Raw genomic sequence first — 27,150 nt, 5'->3', positions numbered from 1 at the left:
TCCTTCCATGGGAGACAGTCCTCCACCAACTTCTCCAACGTGAGTCCTTCCCATTCTTCACCAACTGCTCCAACATGGGTCCCCCACAGGGTCACAAGTCCTGCCAGCAAACCTGCTCCAACGTGGGCTCCTCTCTCCATGGGGCCACAGGTCCTGCCAGGAGCTTGCTCCAGCGTGGGCTTCCCACGGGGCCACAGCCTCCTTCAGGTGCCTCCACCTGCTCCAGCGTGGGCTTCCCATGGGCCACAGCCTCCTTCAGGTGCCTCCACCTGATCCAGAGTGGGATCCTCCACGGGCTGCAGGTGGAATCTCTACACCCCCTCATCCTTCCTCCATGGGCTGCAGGGGGACAGCCTGCTTCACCATGGTCTTCACCACGGGCTGCAGGGGGATCTCTGCTCCGGTGCCTGGAGCACCTCCTTCTGCACTGATCTTGGTGTCTGCAAAGTGTCTCACATCTTAATGTCGTTGCAAAAGCTGTTGCTATTTTTTTTTCTCTCCTTCATATCTCTGTTGTCCTAGAGGTGCTACCACCATCGCTGATGGGCTTGGCCTTGGCCAGTGGTGGGTCTGTCTTGGAGCCGGCTGGCATTGACTCTATCAGACACAGGGGAAGCTTCTAGCAGCTTCTCACAGAAGCCACCCCTCTAGCCCCCCGCTACCAAAACCTTGCCACGCAAACCCTGAACATCACCCCACAGGCAGGAATTCTGAAATGGAAATCGAGCAGCCTGGTGCCTTCTGCAGATCGTCCCCTTCCGGTGAGCGACTTTTCTTTCCGCAGGGGATTTAGAATATTTCCTTTCCTTTAGAGTCTTGTCAGGGATTTGGAATAAATGCTGGTGAGGGGGAGTGGGGCAGAGCAGGGGGCTGCACCAGGGGAGCCGTGTCTGGTCCCGTCCTGCCCTGGAGCAACGGTTTGTTCTGCCGTTAGGGTGCTGGTGCAGGTGGTTTGGTGGGATTTCCGGAGCCTCTTTGGGGGCAGGTGCAGCCCTTCTTCCCCATCCCCTCTCTGATGGCTGTAACCCCCCATCCCCCTCCCTCTGCCTCCCTTCCCCTCCCTCTTCTCCAGCTCCGCATGCAGATGTGGCTCCCCGCGAGCGCCGGGGGCCTCCTGATTTATTTGGTGACTCTCCACGTCCTGCGGCTGGGATCAGGTAGGGATCCTGCAGGGCTGGTGGGGGGTTTTACCCACTCCGGGTGACAGCTGTGGGGCAGGGGAGCTGCTGTGGGGTGGGGAGAGCCGAGCCCACAGCTGGGTCCCGCATGGGTTTGGCTTTCCCTTGGGCTCTTTCTGCAATACGTCCCTCGCCCTGGGGGCACCTTCGGTCCCGTCCTGCACCGCTCCCCTCAAACGTTTCTGGCTTGCAGCAGGGCTGGCTGGGGTGGAGGTCGTTTTCTGGAGCACGTTCCCGCTCCCAGGAAACCTCTTTCTCCTTCCAGTCCTCCCACTCCCTCTCCACTTTCTCCAGTGTCTTTAGACCACAGGGAGGGCAAAGCAACGCCCATGGGATGGAGCGTGCACCAAGGTCACGCCAAGCTCACCCCTTGCCATGCAATGTCCCTAAATTAACGTAGGCACAATCTCTGTGTCTCTGTGTCCTTCTCCATCACCAAGCTGACTTCAGTGTGGTGGGACCAGACCACCCTCTCCAGGTCACCGTGGGGCAGGATGTTGTGCTGCCATGTCACTTGTCCCCCAGCATGGAGGCTCGAAGCTTGGACATCAGGTGGATCCGGCATCCATTCTCTGAAATGGTGCACCACTACCGAAATGGAGAGGACCTGTACAGGGAGCAGATGGAGGAATATGTTGGGAGGACAGAGTTGGTCAGAGATGGTCTCTCCCATGGACGCCTGGACTTGTGAATCTCTGGGTTGAGACCCTCTGATGATGGTCAGTACGTCTGCACTGTGACAGATGGTGCCTCTTATGGAGAAGCTACGGTGAATGTGGAGGTGTCAGGTTTGTGGTAGGTGTGGTGTTTGCAGGGGCTGGTGCGCGTGTCCCTGGGTTTGTGTGTCCCTCCCAGAGCTCTGTCCCGTCCTCAGGTGTGTGGATGAGGTGCCGAAGGACAGGAGCCGTTGAAAGAGGTGGGCTGCGAGGGGGCTGTTGCCTGCAGTGCCTGCCCAGGAGGGAGCACGCAGGTGGTGCTGGAGGTGGTTTTGGGGCAGAGCGGCATGGATGCGGTGGCTTTGCTGGGTGTGTGCGGTGTCTGTGAAGGGTGTCCTGGTGATGTTGTGAAGGCCCTGGGGACAAGGTGCTGAGCAGCTCCTTGGGCTGAGAGCTGGGGCTGCCAGCCAAGCCAAGGCTGGGACCTGACGCTGTTAGGTGTGGAGATGGGAAGAGATGTCTTTGTGGCTCTGAGCAGCTGGATCTTTGCTTTGGCTTTGCCCTTTGTGCCGTAGGAGACCTGGCACGTTGTCTGGAAGCGTTGGGGCTTCTTGAACAAAGACGGGTCAGTGCTGATGGTGCCGTGAGGTGCTGAAGCTCGGCAGCTGGGTCTTGCTCTGCCGGGCTGTTTTGTGGGAGATCTGGGGTCATTTGGCATCAATGCTTTGCAGTTCCTGTGCAAGTTGGGGTGGTTTTGGTGGCTGGTCCCCCAGCCCTGGTGGAACCTGTGATGTGTCTGCTATCGGCTTCGGTCGTCACCTTTGACTTGAGTCCATCCCACACTGACCCCAACCACGGGCTCTTCCCCAGCCACAGGCTCTTGCCCTCAGGTCTGCCTGGAGGCTTATGAGGATGGAGGCATGCGGATGGTGTGTCGATCGGCCGGCTGGTACCCACAACTGGAGGTGCTGTGGAAAGATCCCGATGGGCAGCGTCTCCCCTCAGTCTCCCAGGGACATTTCTGGGATTCAATGGGCCTGTTTGACATCGAAGGCGTCATCGTTGTGTCCAATGGGAACAGACATGGGAAATGGTCCTGCATGGTCAGGAACAGCCGCCTCAACCAGGAGCAGGAGACGTCCCTGCACATCTCAGGTGCAACGATGGCAGCCAGACCCTGCGGCGCTGGCAGCAGGTTTCCTACGTTGCTTTGAGCAGCTTTGATCTGGGGTTCCCGGTGCAAGGTGTGGGGTGTGGGGGCATGGGAGGGGTGTGTACCTTCACAGCAGTTCTAGTGCACGAGAGAACCAGAGCCTCGTGCGCTTCAGGTGAGCATTGGTATGTGCAGGGGAGAGAGAGGACTATGTCCCCTTGAGGCCAGGGCTCCCAGGACAAGGGGCTTGTGAGCTCGAGCTTTGGGGCATTTGTCTTTTTGTTCTTCTGCTCAAACACGGGACTCTAAAACCATCCCTTTTCCTGCTGATGGTTTTGTTTCTCAGCTCCCTTTTTCCACAATGCCCGTCCCTGGATGGTTGGTGTGGGGGTGCTCCTCGTGCTTTCACTTGTGTTCCTTGGCCTCGCTGCTTATCTGTGGAGAAGGAAAGGTAAGTGGTGTCAGAAGAATGTTTTGCCTTCACCAAAAAGCTCTTTGGGCAAAGGAAGGAAGGGCACAAGGACACACGGTGGGGTGTGGGCGGGAGGACAGGGAGCACGGCCAGACCATCTCTGGCTGATGGGAAGGTGCAAGAGACCCTCTTGAGATGTTCCCAGGGATGAAGCCAGCTGCTGTCCTGACCCCCTCTTCCTCTGCCTTTGCTTTTCAGTGCTGCAGTCCAGAGAGCTGGGTGAGTCCTTCTGGCCCCTTCCCCCAGCAAAACCTCCGGGCAAAGGAGCCCCCCTGGGAGGGACGTGGGTTTGGATGGCTCCTGAAGTTACGGCTGAACTCCAGAGTGCCTGGGTGGGCTGACGGGGGGATGGGCTGGCAGGGATCCATTCCCTGGTGTCTGGGGTTTTTTTGCACTCCCCAAAGAGAAAGAGTTGAGGGTCAGCCCAAACTCTGTCTGCTCCTGTACGAGCAGCCATGGGATGAGAAGCCGTCCCCTCTGATCACTTATTGGTTTTGGTTTTGCCTTCCAGCAAAAACAGATGCATTACTGGGTGAGTGTCCATGATCTCCATCACCGAGTGGGGTGCTGTCCCTGACACTCTGTACTCAGACCTTTCCCTCCTTGCCCATCCTCTCCATCCCTGCATCCCTGGGCCCTGGGAAAGCCCAAGGCGATGTGCCTGGGAGGGTGGGCAGCTTGGGCAGACCAGAAATGGGTTGTCCCCTCTCCCCTGCCTAGAGCCCTGAGTACCAGCCATGGGACGTGACCAGGCTGGCAGGGAGCCATTCCCAGGTTTTCAGCATTTTTCACATTCCCCAAAGAGAAGGAGTTGGGGGTCAGCCCGAACTCTGTCTGCTCCTGTGGGAGCAGCTATGGGATGAGAAGCTGTCCCCTCTAATCACTTACTGCTTTTGGTTTTGCTTTCCAGAGGAACAAACTGCAGAACTGATGGGTGAGTCTCTGTGAGCTCTGTCACGGCATAGGATCCTACCCTGGGCTTTCTGTGCTCGGCCCTTTCCCTCCTTGCCCGTCCTCTCCATCCCTGCATCCCCTGGCTCTGGGGAAGCCCAAGGCGATGTGCCTGGCAGGGTGGGCAGCTCGGGGACACCAGCCCAGGCCTGGACCCTCCCCCTGCCCAGAGTTGCTGGGGACTGGCTGTGGGATGTGACCAGCTCTTGTCTCTCCTTGTAGCCTGGAGAAAGTTTCTGCTTCCCCATCATCCAGGTAATCCCGTATTTTAGTGCCATTCCGGGTGGTTCTCCTCCTTCTGCTTGTGTGCAAGGGGCATCTGGGCTGGGCAGTGCCTGGGACTGGCCGTGCCTGGGTGTGTTTGGTGACTCAGACACCCCCGAGCAGGGCACTAGCCTGTTCTCCAGCCCCTTTTCTTGCCTTTCCAAGGCATTGTGAGTGGCATCCCTGGGGCCAAGAGGAGCCCTCTGCCACCCCCCTGAGAGCCCGTGCACTGCCCAGACCCAGCCACTGCCTCCCCATGCTGCTCCTCCCTGCTGGGGCTGCAGCCCCACCATTGCCTGTTCCCAGGGGACCCAGCTGGGCCGTGGCCGTGCTGGGGCCGGCCCCGTCATGGGCATCTCTAGGAGGAAGGAGATGCCCCGTGTGCTGCCCCGCGGGGCAGAGCCTGGCCCCAGGGTGCTCAAACCCTGCCCAGGACGCAGCTCTGCCCCTGATGCTCTGGCTCCTCCTGTCCCCTGCAGACGTGGTGACCCTCGATCCAAACTCGGCTCATCCTGAACTTGTCCTGTCAGCGGATGGGAGAAGTGTGAGAAGGGGAAGAGCACGGCAGGACCTGCCCGACACCCCTGAGAGATTTGACACTCGGTGCTGTGTGCTGGGCCAGGAGGGGTTCAGGGAGGGGAGGCACTGCTGGGGGGTGGAGGTGAAGGGGGAGGTGGGAGGTGATTCCTGGTGGGCTGTGGGGGTGGCCAGGGACTCTGTGGACAGGAAGGGGGATACGGCCCTGAGCCCTGCAGGGGGGATCTGGGGACTGGGGCACTGCGAAGGGCACTTTGTGTCTCTCAGCTCTCCTTGCACCTCCCTGTCCCCGATCCCCGTCCCCAGGAGATTCTGGGTCTGTCTGGACTGCACGCAGGGGCTGGTGACTTTCATTGATGCCGACAGCGGGGTCAAGATCTTCACTTTCCCACCAGCCCTGTTCAATGGAGAGATCATCCGACCCTGGTTTTGGGTGGAGACAGAGGAAACCCAGCTGTGCCTGAGGGACAGCACCTCCTGCACCCTCTGCCCCCCTTCCATCCCCACCACAGTCCTGGACAGCCCCTGCCCTGCTGCAGACACTGCCCGCTCTCCTCTCCTCTCCTCCATCCCGCAGGAGCACATATCCCTCTCTGCCCTGCCCAAGCCCAGGGAGCAGAGGAGCAGTGAAGGGCCGGTGCTGGTTTGAGCTGGGCTGGAGTTTATTTGCTTCATAGTAGCTAGTATGGCACTCAGGTTTGGATTTCTGCTGGAAACAGTGTTGATAGCACAGGGATGTTGAAGGGGTTGCAAGGACAGGTTTGCTTGCAATATGCTAGATTGTATTTATAGCTGTTACTGCTGTTTAGGTATTGGTTGGCAGGGTCCTCTGCTTGCCATGGGTCTTGCTTGCCTTCCTGGATGGTAGAGCCTGGTGCACGTCAGCAGCGGATTTTTGCTTTTGCGACTCGCTGTACTGCCGTACTGCTGATCATGGCACTGTGCTGTGCTGGGAACACTTTGCTAAGAGCCATGGCCATACGCGTGGGCTGTGCGATGGCCAGGGCATCGTTGTTGTTCCTGTGCTGTTGCACCGGACAGCCTGGAACTGCATTTTGAGCTCAGGTCGAAGGGATGGTGACCCCAAAGTGCCTGTGGCCATGAAGAAGTCCAGAGCAGAGCCCCTGCCCTTCTGCAGACACTGCCCGCTCTCCTCTCCTCCATCCCGCAGGAGCACATGTCCCTCTCTGCCCTGCCCAAGCCCACCCTGCCCAGGCACAGCACCATGGCCTTCAAGAAAGCTTTGTGGGTGACCATGGAGTGTGGCCATGCTGGTTCCTGGGGGCTTTTTGTCCTGATTCCTGCCTGCCCGCGAAGGGCATTTGCAGCCAGCGCACTTGGAGCAGTGGTTGGAGCAGGAGCCTGGGGGCAGCTCCCTGCAGGATGAGCACGGGGAGTGGGGAGCGGAGGCGGGGGGCACTCACAACTCAGGCACCCCCTTCTCTTCCTTCTGGGGAGACCCAAACTTTGCGCGCACCCCCTGTCCCCAGGATGCCCCTGCTCTCTCAGCATCCTTCTACACCACACAGTCCTGTTGGGAGCAAGAGTGATTTGTCTTTCCCTAATCCCCTTCCTCGCTGGGCACTCGGGACAGGCAGCTGTGGCTCGTTGCTTCTTTTGGGGATTGGGCTGAGTGTGCGAAAGCATCTTGGTAACTGAGTGGCTTTAGTTGCAGCAGCAGAGGAACCTTCTGAGTGGAGAAAGAATTTCCCAACCTGGGGCTCTTTTAGGGTGATATTTAGCAATATTGATTGCTGTGGCTGCTGCTGCTCCGTGGTTTTGGTACTGTAGCAGAGCCAGGGACTGTTGGCTGGGGTGGGGTGGGGTGGGAGGGTGCCGGGAGTGGGGTGGAAGGGTAGCCGAACCCGGCAGGGCATGAGAAGGGGTGGGGGACACACAAGAAGCAGGGACTGGGGCTGCGGGAATGAAGAACAAAGTAGAGCCCAGGCAGCCTGGGTGCTCGCAGCCGGTACTGATGCTCGGACCCTCTCCCGGTGATGCCACATCCCTGTAGGTAATGGGCAGAGGATGGCTGGGGCTGGGGACAAGACTGTCCTCGCTGCACTGACTGGGGGGGGCTTATGGGCCATCCTTCTTCAACCCTTGCTGTCTTTCGAAGCTGGACTCTGGTAGACAGCCAGACAGACATAAGGCGTTGTTAGGACTGTTTAGGCGGCTGGGCAAGTCTGCAGCCCCAGTGTCAGTGGGGCTGTGAAAGTGCCGCTGAGGGAGGTTTCATGGTGGAAACTTTGGGCACTGAGTGTTGTAGCCAAGTCCCTGCTCGACTTTGTGATGTGCCTGAAGGAACAAAGCTTCCCAGCTGTGTGCTGGGGCTGGGCAGCCCAGGTGGGTGCCATGAGGCTGGGGCTGGGCAGCCCAGGTTTTCCAAAGGCTGGAGGTGGGCAAGGGCCAGGGCAGCTCTTTGTGCAGCCCCTGAGGCTGGGGCTGGCCCTGCTGGGCCAAGGGCTCTAGCTGGGGAGGGGGCTGCCTGCCCTTGCCTGCCCTTGCCAGCTGGCCTAGGAGGGAAGGGAAGGGAAGGGAAGGGAAGGGAAGGGAAGGGAAGGGAAGGGAAGGGAAGGGAAGGGAAGGGAGGGGAAGGGGAAGGGGAAGGGAAGGGGGAGGGAAGGGAAGGGAAGGGAAGGGAGGGGAAGGGGCTGCCCCCACAGGCAGCTGCCTCCAGCAAGGAGCAGCCCGTCCCTGTGGCAAGGAAGGATCCCTCCTAGCAATGCCTGACTTCACGCACCACCAGCACACAGCGCCGGGAGCTCAGTGCCTCCGTCGGCCGTGTGCGTGAGCTGCCGTGCGTCCAGGAAGCCTGGTGGGAGAGGAGCGTGGAGGTACCCGCCACCTGCTCCTGGGTGGGCGAGGGTCAGGCAGCCGGCACTGTGGAGGAGCAAGGGGCGGAGGCAGAGAGAGGCCTCGGGGTGCTGTAAGGTCTCCCGTGGGTGAGTGTACTTTAATGCCATGCAGCTACGAAGGGGTGGAACCCATCCCTATTTCCGTAGTGACAGGGGGATCCCAACAGTTGACTCTGCTGGAGGCTGAAGTGAGTCTAACTGGGAATGAGTGGCAAAAGCCCCCCATTGTGACTGGCCCAGAGGCTCCGTGCATCCTGGGCATAGACTACCTCCGGAGAGGGTATTTCAAGGACCCAAAAGGCTACCGGTGGGCTTTTGGAATAGCTGCCTTGGGAGCGGAGGAAATTGAACCATTGTCTAGTCTGCCCAGTCTCTGAGGACCCTTCTCTTGTGGGGTTGCTCAGGGTTGAAGAACAACAGGTGCCAATCGCTACCACAACAGTGTACCAGCGGCAACACCGCACCAACCGAGACTCCCTGGTTTCCATCCATAAGCTGATTCGTCAACTGGAGGGTCAGGGAGTGATCAGCAGAACCTGCTCACCCTTTAACGGTCCCATATGGCCAGTGCAGAAGTCCAATGGAGAGTGGAGGCTGACAGTAGACTATCGTGGCCTGAATGAATTCACGCCACTGATGAGTGCTGCTGTGCCAGACAAGGTGGAACTTCAATAGGAACTGGAGTCAAAGGCAGCCCAGCGGTACGCCACAATTGATATTGCTAATGCGTTTTTCTGAGTCCCTTTGGCGGCAGAGTGCAGGCCACAGTTGGCTTTCCCTTGGAGGGGTGTCCAGTCCACCTGGACCCAACTGCCCCAGGGGTGGAAACACAGCCCCACCATTTGCCATGGCCTGATCCAGGCTGCATTGGAACAGGGTGACGCTCCGGAGCACCTGCACTACATTGATGACATCATCGCATGGGGCAACTCAGCAGAGGAAGCTTCTGAGAAAGGGAAGAAAATAATCCAAATCCTGCTGAAAGCTGCTTTCACCATAAAACAAAGTAAGGTCATGGGACCTGCACAGGAGATCCAGTGTGTAGGAATAAAATGGCAAGATGGGCGTCATCGGATCCCAATGGATGTGAGTAACAAAACAGCAGCCATGTCTCCACTGACCAAGAAAAAGGAAACACAAACTTTCTTAGGTGCTGTGGGTTTCTGGAGAATGCACATCCCAAATGACGGTCTGATTGTAAGCCCTCTCTATGAGGTGACCTGGAAGAAGAATGATTGTAAATGGGGCCACGAGCAACAACAAGCCTTTGAAGAAACCAAACAATAAATTGTCCATGGAGTATCCCTTGGGCCAGCCTGGGCAGGACCAGATGTTAAAACCAAAAGTACTCTACACTGCAGCCGGGGAGAATGGCCAGACCTGGAGTCTCTGGCAGAAAGCACCAGGGGAGACTCAAGGTGGCAAAGGCAAACCCATCTGTGGAATTACTTTTGCTCAAGGACCTGGGTGCACCTGGTGGGTGATGCGGAGGGATGGGGAAGTCCGATGTGTACCTCAGGGGGATTTGGGTTTGGGTGAGAATAGCCGGTGATTAAAATTGTATGATGTTAATTACTAAATAATATTGCATGTCATTGCTGTTCTGATTGCTGTGTGCCGTAATAATGGCATTACAGTAAGAATTATCCAGATTAATGATGAACTTTGATGAAACTGAGCAAGGTGCAGAGGTGATGAAACCCGAACTGGCTTTAGCAACAACCGCCCAGCAACTTCCTCGAGATTGATGTCTCAACCCACAGCGCTTCAGCGTGGACCGTGCCAGATGCATCAGCTAGGAGCTCTGGATGCAGCAACCCAACAGCACCCACCATCTCCCCTGCCCTGGGAGACTGTTATGACAGATGGAGCCAGAAGTCATGGACTAAATGAACTCAACAGACATCTTCTGGACATTTATGAATATTTTACCTACACTTCACAGTCCATTGACTAAGGGAATCATATCTGTGTGTATATATCAGAAGACAGGAAAAACAGTGGTGATTAATTGCAATGTCTTGGAAAGTGTGGGACCTGGATATGATGTAGATGATATAGAACAAGTGGGGGATCCTGTCCTGGTTTTGGCAGGGATAGAGTCAATTTTCTTCCTAGCAGCGGGTACAGTGCTGTGTTTTGGATTTAGGATGAGGGTAATGTTGATAACACACCGATGTTTTTAGTTGTTGCCAAGCAGTCAAAGACTTTTCAGCTTCTCACACCACCCTGCCAAGGAGAAGGTGAGGGGCAACCAAGAAGCTGGGAGGGGACACGGCCAGGACAGCTGACCCAAACTGGCCAAAGGGATGTTCCATAGCGTATGACATCATGTTCTTTATATAACTGGGGGTGGGCCAGTAGGTGGGGCAGCTTGGGAAGTAGCTGAGCATCGACTTCAGGTGGTGAGAAATTGTGCTGTTCATCACTTGTTTTGTATACTATTGTTGTTGTTATTATTGTTATTCCTTTTCTGTTCTATTCTCAACCCACAAGTTTTACTTCTTTTTTTTTTTTCTTTTCTGATTCTCTCCCCCATCCCACTGGGGTGAGCAGACAGCCATGTGGTGGTTTTAGCTGCCAGCCGGGTTAAACCATGACAGAGGGACCCCGTGCTGGAGTAGAGGAAGAGTGTGAGGAGTCCTCCACCTGAGGAGGAAGGAGCATCAGAGACAAGGTGTGATGAACTGACCACAGCCCCCATTCCCCATCCCCCTGTGGTGCTGGGGGAGAGGAGGGAGATAAATCAGGAGTGAAGTTGAGCCTGGAAAGAAGGGAGGGATGGGGGGAAGCGGGTTTGAGTTTTGTTCTTATTATCCTACTCTGATTTGATTGGGGGGACAGAGGGACATGGTAGGGGACATGGGGACATGGACCTGGCAGGGAGGGCATGGGGGCATGGTGAGGGGACATGGCACGTGGACATGGGGACATGGCAGGGAGAGTATGGGGAGGGCCGGGGACACTGCAGGAGGGGGTGTGGGGGTGTCACCTCTGTCCCCCCCAGGGCGTGTCCCTGGAGCTGCACCCCGGGGAAGTGCTGGCGGTGGTGGCCCCCCCAGGGGCGGGGAAGAGCACCCTGGTGTCCCTGGTCCTGTGCCTGCGCCCGCCGGGGGCCGGGCGGGTGCTACTGGATGGTCATCCCCTCCCTGACTACCAGCACGCCTACCTGCGCTGCCAGGTGCTGCCACCGCCCTATCACACAATGTCCCCACTGGTCCCCACTCCCACCCCTGTGTCACCAGCCGCCCCCAACGGGTCCCCACTGCCACCCCCGTGTCACCAGCCATCCTCACCATGACCTCGCCAGCACCCCGTGTCACCAGACATCCCCGACGCATCCCCAGACATCCCTACCACATCCACAGGCCGCTTCCACCGTGTCCCCACCACTTCTCACACCATGTCCCTGCCATGTCCCCAGCCATCCCCACCATGTCACCAACGCATCCCTGCCGTGTCCCCAGATGTTCCCCCCGCATCCCCAGCTGTGTCCCCAGCCATCCCTGCCACGTCCCTAGTTGTGTCCCCACTGTATCCCGATCCCCGCCATGTCCCTGCCATGTCACCTCTGCATCCCTGCTGCATCCTCGGCTGTCCCGTCCGTGTCCCTGCCAAGTCCCCTGCTATGTCCCCTGCAGCGTCCCCATCCATCCCCACCATCTCCTTGCCACGTCTCCACCATGTCCCCAGCCATGTCCGAACCATCTCCCCATCACATCCCCAGCCACGTCCCCACCATCTACCCCCACTTCCACACCATGTCCCCCCCCCACATCCCCACCGTGTCCCCAGCCGTCCCCTGTGCCGCAGGTGGCCACCGTCCCCCAGGAGCCGGTGCTCTTCTCCCGCTCACTCCACGCCAACATCGCCTACGGGCCGGAGAGTTGGAGCCGGGCACAGGTGACAGTGGCAGCCACCCGTGCGGGTGCCCACACCTTTATCACCCGCCTGCCCCGGGGCTATGACACAGGTAGGAGGTGCCCCCCACCCCTGCTGTCCCCGCATCCCCATGTCCCCACACTGACCCCCCGTCTCGTGCAGAGGTGGGCGAGCTGGGGGGGCAGCTCTCTGGGGGACAGCGGCAGGGGGTGGCCATTGCTCGTGCCCTGGTGAGGGACCCTCGTGTCCTCGTCCTCGATGAACCCACCAGCGCCCTGGATGCCGAGAGCCAGCTGCAGGTGGGAAGTGACACCCGTATCCCCTCGGTCCCCCTGTCCAGCAGCACCCCAGTCCCTGGGGGTCCCCCTGGGTCTCCTCTTTCCATCATCTCCTGGGCCCCTGGTCCCCATGTCCTCTTGGTCCCCAGTCCCAGTGTCCCTGGGTCCCTGGCCCCTGTGTTCCCATAGTCCCCAGTTCCAATGTACCCTCTGTCCCTGGTCCCTGTGTCTCCTTGGTCCCTGCTGCCTGGGTTGCCTTGGCCCTCAGTCCTGGTATCCCCTGGTGTCCCCATGTCCCTGGGTCCTTCTCCCAGCATCCCCCCCGGTCCCTGGTCCACATGTCCCCTTGGTCTCAACTCCCAGTGTTCCCTAGGTCCCTCCGTCCAATGTCCCCTGGGTCCCTGGTCCCCGTGTCCTCTGGATCTGCACTCCCCATGTCCCCTGGGTCTTTGGTCCCTGTGTCCCCTTAGTCTCAACTCCTCATGTCCCCTGGGTCTCTGTTCCCTGTGTCCCCTGGGTCCTTGCTCCCTACGTCCCCTGTGTCCCCACACCCGGGGGTCCCCACTGATGATTCTACCTGCCGCAGGTGGAGCAGGAGATCTTCAGAGCCAGCAGGACCAGGCGCGCAGTGCTGCTGGTGACGGGGCAGGTGGCCCTGGCCATGAGGGCACAGCGGGTGGCCGTGCTGGAGGGGGGACGACTGCATGAACTGGGGTCCCCTGGGGAGCTCCTGCGCCCAGGTAGCCACTACTGGCACCTGCTGCAGGGTGGGGGAGGAGGGGGGAGAACGGGGGATGGGGACACAGGAAAAGAGGGTGAGGGGCAGGGGACACCAGATGCCAGGATGGGGACACCAAGGGGTGGGTACACTGGGAGCTGGGATGGGGGCACTGGGGGCAGGGATGGTGTCACTGAGAACAGGGATGGGGACACCAAGAGATGGGATGGGGACACCTCATACCAGGATGGGGACACCAGGGACATGGATGGGGACACCAGGAGCAGGGATGGGCACACCAAAAGCTGTGACAAGGAACCATGAGAGCTGTGATGGGGGAGTGCAGGCGCCCAGCTGGGCATGCTGCCACGTCCCTGCTGCGTGATGGTGACCAAGGGGGCCAGCAGGTTCCAGCGGGTGCTACTGGTAACCAGCAGGGCTGGCCACAGGACACAGAGTTCAAAATAAATCCTTCTGTTTGTACCCAGGATGTATTGGGGCACCCCAGAGATGGGGTGGGGGAAGGGGCTGCAGGGATGGGGGGCTGAAATAGGGGTGCAGGGATGGAGGCAGCAATGGGTTGGCCAGGGGGGCTGCCCTGCCCACGTTGAGACAGAAATTTGTATGGAATAAAGCAGAATTGCTTCAGAGAGGAGCCGGCTGGGTCATGGGGGCCTGGCCCGACTGCGGGGTCTCAGGTGCTGAAGCCATGCAATTGCCCTTCGGTCATTTCCGCCAGGTCAGGTCCACCCCTCCATCGTGAGCCCACCCATCCATAGTGTCTCTTCCCCCAGTGTCCCATGGGCCCACAGAACCGTGAACAGCTCACAATGATGTTCTCACTCCAGGTCTACCCGAGCCACTCCAATTTTAGCCACCCGGTCTACATGGTCCTTGTGTTGATGTTCTCCAGGGACACGGCTCTTGGATATCTATGTCACAGAGCTCTGCCCAGGCAGCAAGGTCCTGAGGGGTTTACCTCTGTGACCATTGTTGTAGCCACCCCCACAGGGCACTGGCCACCCTCAACGAGTCAGTACAGAGTACTGGCCATGTTTCTCAGGCAGCAATCTCTAGGTCCAGCTGTCTGGCTTTGACTTCTGCAGCTTCCCTCCAAGGAAGAAAGATGGAGAAAGACTTTTTACCAAGGGCTGTAGTGACAGGACATGGGCCGTGGTTTGAAAATGAAAGAGGGGAGACTGAGATCTCCTTGTAGGCCACACAGCCCAGGGAAGTGCTCTAGGTCTCTGTCAAAACGGGGGGCACTCGCCTCAGAGGTAAAGCCAGTGTTCCTACAGAGAACATCTGCCCTGAGATGTCTGATGCATCCACCCAGATGAAAGTGGTAAGGAAGGAGACTTCAGGCCAGGCGGTAGGTTGCAGGGAGTGCCCAGACCCCTCTCCTGCTGAAAAGGTCCGTACCGGCACGAGGTGTGCACAGGTTGATGACCTGTTGTGTCAGGTGTCCGAGTTGCAGGAAACAGTGAAAAGGCTGCGCAGTGTTAGAGGGGCCAAGACAGAGATAGATGGGTGGTTCCATAACCAAGTACCTGTAGTGGGCACCGCTGAGAATGAGGCACCTTGGACCCTGCTGACCCACAAAAGCAGGACTCTGCTTCAGTCTCCACCCTCCAGCTTCACAACCAAAACCAGATATGAAGCTTTAACAGCTATAGACACCCACAAGCAAGGCGTGCAAGGAGAAACTGTACCAGCAGCACACAGTGGGGACCGTAAAAAGAAATGACGAGTGCTCATAGTGGGTGACTCTCTGCTAAGGGGCACCGAGGCGCCCATCTGCCGACCTGACAGGGAGTCACGAGAGGTACGCTGCCTTCCGGGAGCCAAGATCCGAGAGGTTGCTGAGAGGGTGCCACAACTTGTCAAGCGGACACACTACTGTCCACTGCTCTCTTTCATGACACTGCAAGCCAGAACCTGGGCAGAATCGAGGAGGACTATAAAGCCCTGGGGGTGCAAGTGACAAACATCGGTGCCCAAGTTATCTTTTCATCCCTCCTACCTGTTGGGGGAAAGGGGGCAGACAGAACTAGGCGTATAATGCATATCGACTCCTGGCTACATGGCTGGTGCCACCACAAGGCTTTTGGCTTTTACGACAATGGGACATTCCTGGATGACTCTAACCTGTTCGAGAAGGATGGGATCCAGCTGCCTAGAAGAGGCAAGGGAATCTTTGGCAGCAGGCTGGCCAACTTGGTGAAGCGGGCTTTAAACTGAGGGACTCAGGGGATGGGGTCCAACGTGGCAACGCTCGTAGCATCGCATCCAACTGGGGAATAAGCCAGGCCAACCAGAGCGGCAACAAATGTTCCTTAGCTGCCTCCGGAAAGAGAAAGAGGTTCTGACAACCAGAAAGCCAACCACCTCACGGATGTGTATGGCTATGGTGGACCCTCTTGCACCCCTCCAGGGAAACCTCCACACTCAGTTACCTCTCTGAAATGCCTGTACACCAACGCACGCAGCACAGGGAACAAACAGGAAGAACTAGAGGTCTGTGTGCAGTCGCAGGGCCATGATCTCATTGCAATGACAGAGACATGGTGGGATAGCTCATGTGACTGGAATGCTCTCACGGATGGCCATGTACTTCTCAGGAAAGGCAGGCCAGCAAGGTGAGGTGGTGGAGTTGCTCTTCATGTGAGAGAACAACTGGAATGTATCAAGCTCTGCGTAGGGGTGGATGAAGGACGAGTCGAGAGCTTATGGGTAAGAAGTAAGGGGCAGGCTACTATGGGTGACACTGTTGTGGGTGCTTACTACAGGCCACCTGGTCAGGATGAGGAAGTCAATGAGGCCTTCTGCAGACAGCTGGAAGTAGCCTCACAATCACAGGCCCTGGTCCTCATGGGAGACTTCAGCCACCCTGATATTTGCTGGAAAGGCAAGATGGCCAGGCACGCACAGTCCAGGAGGTTCCTGCAGAGCATTGATGATAACTTTTTGACATAGGTGGTGAAGGAGCCCACGAGGAGAGGGGTGCTGCTGGACCTTGTACTAACAAACAAAGAAGTACTGGTTGCATTTTCTGAAATAAGAAAGAAGGAGTTAACATTTAGAGTGTGTGTTCTGAGCTGTGTATTCATTATTGCTTATTGCTTGAGAATAAGGTAACTTGGGATTTGAGAACAGGAGGACTGTCCTTGGAACCTTCAAATGTATTTAATTAGAATGAAGTATACTTAGATAAGATGTAGTAAAGGCATCTTGAACAGAGGAACACTTGTTAACAAGGAGATGTACATCCTTGAAAGTCAAAAGTCAGCTAAATTCCTCTAATTGGTGTCCTTTGAGTGAACTGTCTCATTATAATATGAAAACCACACCTCCACTGCTGAAAACACCCCCTCCCCTACTCACCGAACATGCGTAGTGAATTTAGAAGGTACTGTGTCTTTAAATCGAAGCAAAGAGTTAACCAATTGTCATTTAGAAGGTGTGAACAGTAGGCAGAACTAACACCCTGGACTGTATAAATATACGATGGAACTGTAACTGGTGTGTGAACTTTGTGGGAAACTACCTAGGCCCCATCTTTGAGCAAATATGGAATAAACAATATCTCATCTCTGTGGCTTATTGCACACCGGGCTAACGAACCCGATTTAAAGGGACAACAGTTGGGGATGTGAAGGCTGGGGGCAGCCTTGGCTGCAGTGACCATGAGATGGCTGAATTCAGGTTCCTGCGTGGAAGAAGCAGGGTAATGAGTGGGATTACAACCCTGGACTTGAGGAGAGCTAACTTCGGCCTCTTCAAAGACCTGCTTGGCAGAATCCCATGGGTTAGGGCTCTAGAAGGTAGAGGGGCCCAAGAGAGCTGGTCAATATTCAAGCACCTCTTCCCCATAATTTATGAGAAAACTCATCATGCTATAGCAGATAGGTTTACTAAGTTCCATAGTTTTGTAAGGTGGTTTCTCCCATGGCTAGGGGTAAGTGAACTAGAAAAAACTATAGTGAACGTTTCGGCGGTAATAGAAAACATTGAGAACAAAACCATTGATGCAATACAGGCCTTGCAAATTGAAATAACTAGTCTGTCGAAAGAAGTCATTCAAAACCGAATGGCCCTTGATTTATTACTAGCTTCACAAGGTGGTGTTTGTGCAACCATAAATATAAGCTGTTGTATGTACATAGACCAAAGCGGTAGAATCTCCACAGATTTAGACAAAATCCGTAGACAAAGCGAAGTATTGTATAAAATAACTAAAGACCATACCTCATGGGGTTTTGAAGAAATTTGGCACAAGTTACCTTCCTGGCTACCTAATTTGACCTGACTCCAGCAGCTATTTGGTTTTGTCCTGCTTATAGGACTGATGATAATCCTGACTTGTATATTAATGCAATGTGCATTTTGGTGTAGCAGGCGAACTTCAGGAGAATATGAGAACTGGAAATGAAATAAAATAAGGAACGCAGTAGAGTCAGGGAAATACTTTAAGAGAACGCTGCAAAAATAGAATGTATTATAGGCCTTCTTGAGAAAGAATCGGCAATTTTAATGAAAAGGGGGGAATGAATAAGGGAAACTAATTAGCGTAGAACAATTTTAAACCAGAATATATAACTTGGCAACACTTGAGTCAGGCCCCACAAACTCAGGCTTCACCTGTCTCATGCTGCAGTACAAAAGACAACAATTAGTAAGATAGTTGGAATGTAGAAACAGGATAAGAGAAGCTGTAAATTAGGGAATAGTCTTTGGGTATAAACTAGAAAAAGACACAAAGTTTGAGGCATTCTGATAAAGGGGGCCCAATATGCCAACGAGCCTGGGACCATCTGGGCAGGGCGGATAACGAGGTTGCTGAGCTTGCAAAACGGAGATCATGAAGAAGAGGTCACCCAACTGTGTACACTGAAGAAGCGGAGAAAGAGGAAGATTTGAGGAGGACGACCCCTGATGACCACCTGAGAAAGAAACTGCGCAGGCGTATCAGGACATTAGCATATATTCATGCGTTCACGGAATAATAATGAATATGTATTAAATTTATTGGAAACCTGATGAATTTGTAACTTTTTTGTAATATAAATTACGTACAATTTGTTTCTCGTCGAGACGCACATTCGTGGAAATATCCTGGTGCGACTCCCAGCGCTGCTTAATAGTCACATTGGCTACTGAGTGAATTTTTTTGATTGACCCTTCTGCAGACGCTGCCCGCTCTCCTCTCCTCCATCCCGCAGCAGCACATGTCCCTCTCTGCCCTGCCCAAGCCCACCCTGCCCAGGCACAGCACCATGGCCTTCAAGAAAGCTTTGTGGGTGACCATGGAGTGTGGCTGTGCTGGTTCCTGGGGGCTTTTTGTCCTGATTCCTGCCTGCCTGCGAAGGGCATTTGCAGACCAATTTTTCAGTCCCCGGGGGGGTGTTGCAGGGCCTCCTTCTGACCACCCTACCCCCTGGTGCTCCCAGACCCCCCTGGATCTACGTCTGGGCTCCCAGGCAGCTCTGGGGTAGATGGGGCTTGCCCTCATCGTTGTTCCTAGATCGTGGTATGGCCCCTGGGCCCCCGTACCCATACCCTGCTCTGGGTACAGCCCCTTGCACCCCCCTGCACCCCTTCTCTTGGGGATGGGCTGCCCCTGCATGGGGATGGGAGGGTGGGGACAGCGGGGGACACGTCCTCCCCTGGGATCTGAGGTCCCCGAGGGGACAGGGCAAAGGGACAGGGCACAGCTGGCATGTCCTGACATTTGAAGGCCCCTAACACCATCCTTCCTCCATGGGCTGCAGGGGGACAGCCTGCCTCACCATGGCCTTCACCACGAGCTGCAGGAGAATCTCTGCTCCTGCACCGGCATTGCCTCCTCCCCCTCCTTTTGCACTGCCCTGGGTGTCTGCAGAGTTTCTTACATCTTCTCATTCCTCTCTCTGGCTGCAAAAGCTGCTGGTTTTTTTGTTGTTTTTTTTTTTCCTCCTTCTTATCTCTTTTGTCCCAGAGGTGCTACCACTGTCGCTGATGGGCTTGGCCTTGGCCAGCACTGGGTCTCTCTTGGAGCCGGCTGGCATTGGCTCTATCAGACACAGGGGAAGTTTCTAGCAGCTTCTCACAGAAGCCACCCCTGTAGCCCCCCCGCTACCAAAACCTTGCCACGCAAACCCTGAACATCACCCCACAGGCAGTAATTCTGCACCTGAAACCGAGCAGCCTGGTGCCTCCCACAGCTCGTGCCCATCTGGTGAGTGACTTTTCTTTCCGCAGGGGATTTAGAATATTTCCTTTCCTTTAGAGTCTTGTCAGGGATTTGGAATAAATGCTGGTGAGGGGGAGTGGGGCAGAGCAGGGGGCTGCACCGGGGGAGCCGTGTCTGGTCCCGTCCCGCCCCGGAGCAACAGTTTTTCTGCCATTGGGGTGCTGATGCAGGTGGTTTGGTGGGATTTCCGGAGCCTCTTTCGGGGCAGGTGCAGCCCTTCTTCCCCATCCCCTCTCCAGCAGCTGTAACCCCCCATCACCCTCCCTCTGCCTCCCTTCCCCTCCCTCTTCTCCAGCTCTGGACGCAGATGTGGCTCCCCGCGAGCCCCAGGGGCCTCCTAAGTTATTTGGTGACTCTCCATGTCCTGCGGCTGGGATCAGGTAGGGATCCTGCAGGGCTGGTGGGGGGTTTCTCCCACTCTGGGTGGCAGCTGTGGGGCACAGGAGCTGCCGTGGGGTGGGGGGAGCCGAGCCCAGAGCTGGGCCCCGCATGGGTTTTGCTTTCCCTTGGGCTCTTTCTGCAATACGTCCCTTGCCCTGGGGGCACCTTCGGTCCCATCCTGCAGCGCTCCCCTCAAACGTTTCTGGCTTGCAGCAGGGCTGGCTGGGGTGGAGGTCGTTTTCTGGAGCACGTTCCCACTCCCAGGAAACCTCCTTCTCCTTCCAGTCCTCCCACTCCCTCTCCACTTTCTCCAGGGTCTTTGGACCACAGGGAGGGCAAAGCAACGCCCGTGGGATGGAGCATGCACCAAGGTCACTCCAAGCTCACCCCTTGCCATGCAATGCCCCTAAATTAACGTAGGTGCAATCTCCGTGTCTCTGTCTCCTTCTCTGTCACCAAGCTGACTTTACTGTGGTGGGACCAGACCGCCCTCTCCAGGTCACCGTGGGGCAGTATGTCGTGCTGCCATGTCACTTGTCCCCCCGTGCGGACACTCGGAGCTTGGACATCAGGTGGATTCGGCGTCATGTCTCTGAAACGGTGCACCACTACCGAAATGGAGAGGACCTGTATGGGGATCAGATGGAGGAATATGTTGGGAGGACAGAGCTGGTCAGAGATGGTCTCTCCAGTGGACGCCTGGACTTGCGAATCTCTGGGTTGAGACCCTCTGACGATGGTCAGTACGTCTGCACTGTGACAGATGGTGCCTCTTATGGAGAAGCTATGGTGGATCTGGAGGTGGCAGGTTTGTGGTGGGTGTGGTGTTTGCAGGGGCTGGTGCGCGTGTCCCTGGGTTTGTGTGTCCCTCCCAGAGCTCTGTCCCATCCTCAGGTGTGTGGATGAGGTGCCGAAGGACAGGAGCCATTGAAAGAGGTGGGGTGCGAGGGGGCTGTTGCCTGCAGTGCCTGCCCAGGAGGGAGCATGCAGGTGGTGCTGGAGGTGGTTTTGGGGCAGAGCCACATGGCTGCGGTGGCTTTGCTGGGTGTGCGCGGTGCCTGTGAAGGGTGTCCTGGTGATGTGGTGAAGGCCGTGGGGTCAAGGTGCTGAGCAGCTCCTTGGGCTGAGAGCTGGGGCTGCCAGCCAAGCCAAGGCTGGGACCTGACGCTGTTAGGGGTGGAGTTGGGAAGAGATCTCTTCCTGGCTCTGAGCAGCTGGATCTTTGCTTTGGCTTTGCCCTTTGTGCCGTAGGAGACCTGGCACGTTGTCTGGAAGCGTTGGGGCTTCTTGAACAAAGACGGGTCAGTGCTGATGCTGCCTTGAGGTGCTGAAGCTCGGCAGCTGGGTCTTGCTCTGCCGGGGTGTTTTGTGGGAGATCTGGGGTTGTTTGGCATCAATGCTCTGCAGTTCCTGCACAAGTTGGGGTGGTTTTGGTGGCCGGCCATGTAGCCCTGGTGGGACCTGTGATGTGTCTGCTATCGGATTTAGTCATGGAATCATATAGAATTCTAGAATGGTTTGGGTTGGAAGGGACCTTAAAGGTCATCTAGTTTCAACCCCCCTGCTGCAGGCAGGGACACCCTCCACTAGACCACGTTGCCCAAAAGCCTCATCCAACCTGGCCTTAAACACTTCCAGGGAGCCAGGGGCATCCACAACCTCTTTGGGCAACCTGTGCCAGTGCCTCACCCCTCTAACAGTAAAGAATTTCTTTCTAACATCTAATCTAAATCGACCCTCCTTCAGCTTGAACCCGTTACCCCTTGTCCTGTCACTACACTCCCTGATAAACAGCCCCGCCCCATCTTTCCTGTAGGCCCCTTCAGGTACTGGTAAGCCACAATTAGATCTCCCCAGAGCCTTCTCATCTCCACGCTGAACAATCCCAACTCTCTCAGCCTGTCCTCATAGAAGAGGTGCTCCAGCCCTCTGATCAGCTTCTTGGCCCTCCTCTGGACTCGCTCCAACAGCTTCATGTCTCTCCTGTACTGGGGCCCCCAGAGCTGGATGCAGTACTCCAGGTGGGGTCTCACCAGAGCGCAGTAGAGGGGCAGGATCACCTCCCTCGACCTGCTGGTCACACCTCTTTGGATGCAGCCCAGGACATGGTTGGGCTTTCTGGGCTGCAAGCGCACACTGCCAGCTCATGTTGAGCTTCTCATGAACCAACGCCCCCAAGTCCTTCTCCTCAGGGCTGCTTTCAATCCATTCCTCGCCCAGCCTATAGTTGTGCTTGGGATTGCGCTGACCCACGTGCAGGATCTTGCACTTGGCCTTGTTGAACTTCATGCGGTTTGCACGGGACCACCTCTCCAGCCTGTCAAGTTCCCTCTGGATGGCATCCCTTCCCTCCAGCGTGTCGACCACACCACACAGCTTGGTGTCATTGGCAAACTTTCTGAGGGTGCACTCGATCCCACCGTCCCTGTCAGCAGCAAAGATGTTATACAGCACCAGTCCCAGTACCGACCCCTGAGGAATGCCACTTGTCACTGGTCTGCACTTGGACATCGATCCGTTGACCACAACTCTTTGAGTGCAACCATCCAGCCAATTCCTTATCCACTGAGTGGTCAATCCATCAAATCCATGTCTCTCCAATTTAGAGACAAGGGTGTCATGCAGGACAGTGCCAAATGCTTTGCACAATTCCAGGTAGATGACGTCAGTCACTCTCCCTTGCTCACCAACACTGTAACCCCATCTCATCAGGTCCCATGGAATTGTGCACTTTCAGGTTCCTTAGGTATTCTCGAACCTGATCTTCTCCTACAGTGGGCGGTTCTGCATTCTCCCAGTCCCTGCCTTCTGTGACCTGGGCAGTGTGGCTCAAGTATTTGCCAGTGAAGACTGAGGCAAAGAAGTTGTTGAGTACCTCAGCCTTCTCCATATCCCAGGTAACCAGGTCGTGCATTTCATTCTGGAGGGGACCCACATTTTCCCTTGTCCTCCATTTCTCACTAACATACCTATAGAAGCTTTTCTTGTTGTTTTTAACATCCCTGGCCAGACTAATTTCTACCAGGGCTTTGGCTTTCCTAACCTGATCCCTGGCTGATCAGACAGTTTCTCGGTATTCCTGCCAGCCCACCTGCCCTTGCTTCCACCCTCTGGAGGCTTCCTTTTTGCGTTTGAGTTTGCCCAGGAGCTCCTTGTTCATCCATGGGGGGCCTCCGGGCATTATTGCTTGACTGCCTCTTTGATGGGATGCATCGCTCCTGAGCTTGGAGGAGGTGACCCTTGAATAGCAACCAGCTTTCTTGGGCCCCTCTTCCCCCCAGGGCTTTGTCCCGTGGTATTCTACCAAGCAGGTCCCTGAAGAGGCCAAAACCCACTCTCCTGAAGTCGAGGGTAGTGAGTTTGCTGTGTGCCCTCCATGCTGCCCTGAGGCTCTTGAACTCCACCATTTTGTGGTCACTGCAGCCAAGGCTGCCCTTCAGCTTCACATCCCATACCAGGCCCTCCTTATTGGTGAGAATAAGGTCCAGCATGGCACCTCTCCTCGTTGGCTCCTCTATCACTTGGAGGAGAAAGTTATCATCAGCACCTTCCAGGAACTTCCTGGATTGCTTGTGGCCTGTTGTGTTTCCCCTCCAACAGATTTTGGGGTGGTTGAAGTCCTCCCTAAGGACCAGGGCTTGTGAACATGAGACTGCTCCTATCTGCTTATAGTTGGCTTCATCTGCTCAGTCCCCCTGGTCAGGTGGCCTGTAGCAGACCCCCCGCTATGATGTCCCCTGCCCCAGCGCTCCCTTTAATCCTGACCCATAGGCTCTCTGTCAGCTCTTCATCCATCCCCAGGTGGAGCTCCATGCACTGCAGCTGGTCATTGATGTAGAGGGCAATGCCCCATCCTCATCTGCCCTGCCTGTCCTTCCTAAAGAGCCTGTACCCTTCCATCCCAACACTCCAGTCATAGGAGCTATCCCACCACGTCTCTGTAATGCCAATAAGGTCATAGCCTTGCAGGCGTGCACACGTCTCCAGCTCCTCTTGTTTGTTCCCCATGCTCTGTGCGTTCGCGTAGAGGCATTTCAGTTGTGCCCCCGATGAGGCTGACTTATTGGCTGGGGTGGCTGGAATTCTTTTGATGTATCTTCCCAGTGTTACCTGGGTTGGTTCTTGTTGCGTCTGGAGTCCCCGGCTCATCTTCTCTAGGCTTCAAATGTGCTGGCCAGCATCCAGCATGTCTCTGAGCAGTAGGCTGAGAGCCCTCACCAGCACCCCATCCCTCCAACCTGGGCATGTCGTCCCACATGTTGCTGGCAAGCCTGATGTTATCCCCCTCCCACTTCAAGCCTAGTTTAAATCTCTGTCAATGAGTCCCGCTAGTTCCTGGGCAAAGATCCTCTTCCCCCTTTGACGGAAATGAATCCTATCAGGGTTCATCAGGTGCCGTGTAGGCTGTCCCATTGTCAAAGAACCCAAAGTTGTGGCGCTGACACCAGCCACTGAGCCATGCATTTATGGACTGTGTCCGCCTGTTCCACCCACCATTGCTGCCCTCAACTGGAAGGAGGGAGGAGAATATTACCTGCACTCCTGAATCCTTCAGTGACTGACCCAAGAGACTGAAGTCCCTTTTGATCAGTCGTTGCCTTTGAGCTGAGTCCATCCCACACTGACCCCAACCACGGGCTCTTCCCCAGCCACAGGCTCTGTCCCTCAGCTCTCCCTCGAGGCTTACAAGGATGGAGGAATGTGGGTGGTGTGTCAATCGGCCGGCTGGTACCCACAACCGGAGGTGCTGTGGAAAGATCCCGATGGGCAGCGTCTCCCCTCAGTCTCCCAGAGACGTTCCTCGGATGTGAGGGGCCTATTTGACATCGAAGGCGTCATCGTTGTGACTGGGAACAGACATGGGAACTGGTCCTGCGTGGTCAGGAACAGCCGCCTCAACCAGCAGCAGGAGACGTCCCTGCACATCTCAGGTGCTTTGAGCAGCTTTGATCTGGGGTTCCCGGTGCAAGGTGTGGGGTGTGGGGGCACGGGAGGGGTGTGCACCTTCACAGCAGTTCTCGTGCACGAGAGAACCGGAGCCTCGTGCGCTTCAGGTGAGCATTGGTATTTGCAGGGGAGAGAGAGGACTATGTCCCCTTGAGGCCAGGGCTCCCAGGACAAGGGGCTTGTGAGCTCGAGCTTTGGGGCATTTGTCTTTTTGTTCTTCTGCTGCTCAAACACGGGACTGTAAAACCATCCCTTTTCCTGCTGATGGTTTTGTTTCTCAGCTCCCTTTTTCCACAATGCCCGTCCCTGGATGGTTGGTGTGGGGGTGCTCCTCGTGCTTTCACTTGTGTTCCTTGGCCTCGGTGCTTATCTGTGGAGAAGGAAAGGTAAGTGGTGTCAGAAGAATGTTTTGCCTTCACCAAAAAGCTCTTTGGGCAAAGGAAGGAAGGGGACAAGGACACGGCGGGGTGTGTGTGGGCGGACAGGGAGCATGGCCAGACCATCTCTGGCTGGAGGGAAGGTGCAAGAGACCCTCTTGAGATGTTCCCAGGGATGAAGCCAGCTGCTGTCCTGACCCCCTCTTCCTCTGCCTTTGCTTTTCAGTGCTGCAGTCCCGAGAGCTGGGTGAGTCCTTCTGGCCCCTTCCACCAAGCAAACCTCCTGGCAAAGGAGCCCCCCTGGGAGGGACTTGGGTTTGGATGGCTCCTGAAGTTACGGCTGAACTCCAGAGTGCCTGGGTGGGCTGACGGGGGATGGGTTGGCAGGGATCCATTCCCTGGGGTCTGGGGTTTTTTTGCACTCCCCAAAGAGAAGGTGGGGGAGTTGAGGGTCTGCCCAAACTCTGTTTGCTCCTGTGGGAGCAGCCATGGGATGAGAAGCTGTCCCCTCTGATCACTTATTGCTTTTGGTTTTGCTTTCCAGAGGAACGAGATGCATTACTGGGTGAGTCTATGAGCTCCATCACAACATGGGGTCCTGTGCCGTGTGCTCTGTGCTCAGACCTTTCCTTCTTTGCCCGTCCTCTCCATTCCTGCATACCCGGGCTCTGGGAAAGCCCAAGGCACTATGCCTGAGAGGGTGGGAAGCTCAGGGACACCAGCCCAGGGTTGTCCTCTCTCCCCCACCACTCTCGTTGGCCACTAGCCATTGGATGTGACCCTGCTGGCAGGGAGCCATTCCGAGGAGCAAGGTGGTCTTTTCCCAATCCCCACAAAGAAGGAATTTGAGGTCTGCCACAGCTCTGCCTGCTGCTGTGGGAGCAGCCTTGGGATGACAACCTGTCCCCTCTGATCTTGTAATGCTTTTGGTTTTGCTTTCCAGAGAAAACAGTTGCAGGACTGAATGGTGAGTCTCCATGAGCTCTCTCATGGTTTGGGTGCTGTCCCAGGCACTCTGTGCTCGGCCCTTTCCCTCCTTGCCCGTCCTCTCCATCCCTGCAGCCCCTGGCTCTGGGAAAGCCCAAGGCGATGTGCCTGGCAGGGTGGGCAGCTCGGGGACACCAGCCCACGCCTGGACCCTCTCCTCTGCCCAGAGATGCTGGGGACCGGCTGGGGGATGTGACCAGCTCTTGTCTCTCTTTGTAGCCTGGAGAAAGTTTCTGCTTCCCCATCATCCAGGTAATCCCGTATTTTATTGTCATTCTGGGTGGGTCTCCTCCCTGTGCTTGTGTGCAAGGGGCATCTGGGCTGGGCAGTGCCCAGGACTGGCCGTGCCTGGGTGTGTTTGGTGACTCAGACACCCCAGAGCAGGGCACTAGCCTGTTCTCCAGCCTGTTTTCTTGCCTTTCCAAGGCATTGTGAGTGGCATCCCTGGGGCCAAGAGGAGCCCTCTGCCACCCCCCTGAGAGCCCGTGCACTGCCCAGACCCAGCCACTGCCTCCCCAGGCTGCTCCTCCCTGCTGGGGCTGCAGCCCCACCATTGCCTGTTCCCAGGGGACCCAGCTGGGCCGTGGCCGTGCTGGGGCCGGCCCCGTCATGGGCATCTCTAGGAGGAAGGAGATGCCCCGTGTGCTGCCCCGCGGGGCAGAGCCTGGCCCCAGGGTGCTCAAACCCTGCCCAGGACGCAGCTCTGCCCCTGATGCTCTGGCTCCTCCTGTCCCCTGCAGACGTGGTGACCCTGGATCCAAACTCGGCTCATCCTGATCTTGTCCTGTCAGCAGATGGGAGAAGTGTGAGATGGGGAAGAGCACGTCAGGACCTGCCCGACACCCCTGAGAGATTTGACACTCGGTGCTGTGTGCTGGGCCAGGAGGGGTTCAGGGAGGGGAGGCACTGCTGGGGGGTGGAGGTGAAGGGGGAGGTGGGAGGTGATTCCTGGTGGGCTGTGGGGGTGGCCAGGGACTCTGTGCACAGGAAGGGGTATATGGACCTGAGCCCTGAAAGAGGGATCTGGGCGGTGCAGAACTGGAAAGGGCATTTTGTGTCTCTCAGCTCTCCTCGCACCTCCCTGTCCCCGATCCCCATCCCCACGAGATTCTGGGTCTGTCTGGACTGCATGCAGGGGGAGGTGAGTTTCATTGATGCTGACAGCGGGGTCGAGATCTTCACTTTCCCACCAGCCTCCTTCAATGCAGAGATCATCCGACCCTGGTTTTTGCTGGAAACGGAGGAAACCGAACTGTGCCTGAGGGACTGCACCTCCTAG

The 27,150-nt window shown here is 56.4% G+C and overlaps 1 protein-coding gene and 1 long non-coding RNA gene across 2 annotated transcripts; both read left to right on the top strand.

Moving 5' to 3' along the window:
- Positions 1–1,078: 1,078 nt before the first annotated feature.
- Positions 1,079–27,150, top strand: LOC129198251 (butyrophilin subfamily 2 member A2-like). Its single transcript, XM_054807403.1, has 7 exons — positions 1,079–1,157; positions 20,021–20,368; positions 24,210–24,491; positions 25,828–25,851; positions 26,091–26,123; positions 26,612–26,759; positions 26,937–27,150. The coding sequence occupies exons 1-7, from the start codon at positions 1,079–1,081 to the stop codon at positions 27,148–27,150; spliced, it is 1,128 nt and encodes a 375-aa protein (XP_054663378.1).
- LOC129198388 (uncharacterized) lies at positions 2,942–3,678 on the top strand. Its single transcript, XR_008574468.1, has 3 exons — positions 2,942–2,989; positions 3,334–3,438; positions 3,658–3,678. It is a non-coding gene; the product is annotated as an uncharacterized LOC129198388 (long non-coding RNA).

Source organism: Grus americana, chromosome 32 (genome assembly GCF_028858705.1).
Source record: "Grus americana isolate bGruAme1 chromosome 32, bGruAme1.mat, whole genome shotgun sequence".
Lineage (NCBI taxonomy): Eukaryota > Metazoa > Chordata > Aves > Gruiformes > Gruidae > Grus > Grus americana.
This window is presented reverse-complemented; position numbering and strand designations above follow the sequence as displayed.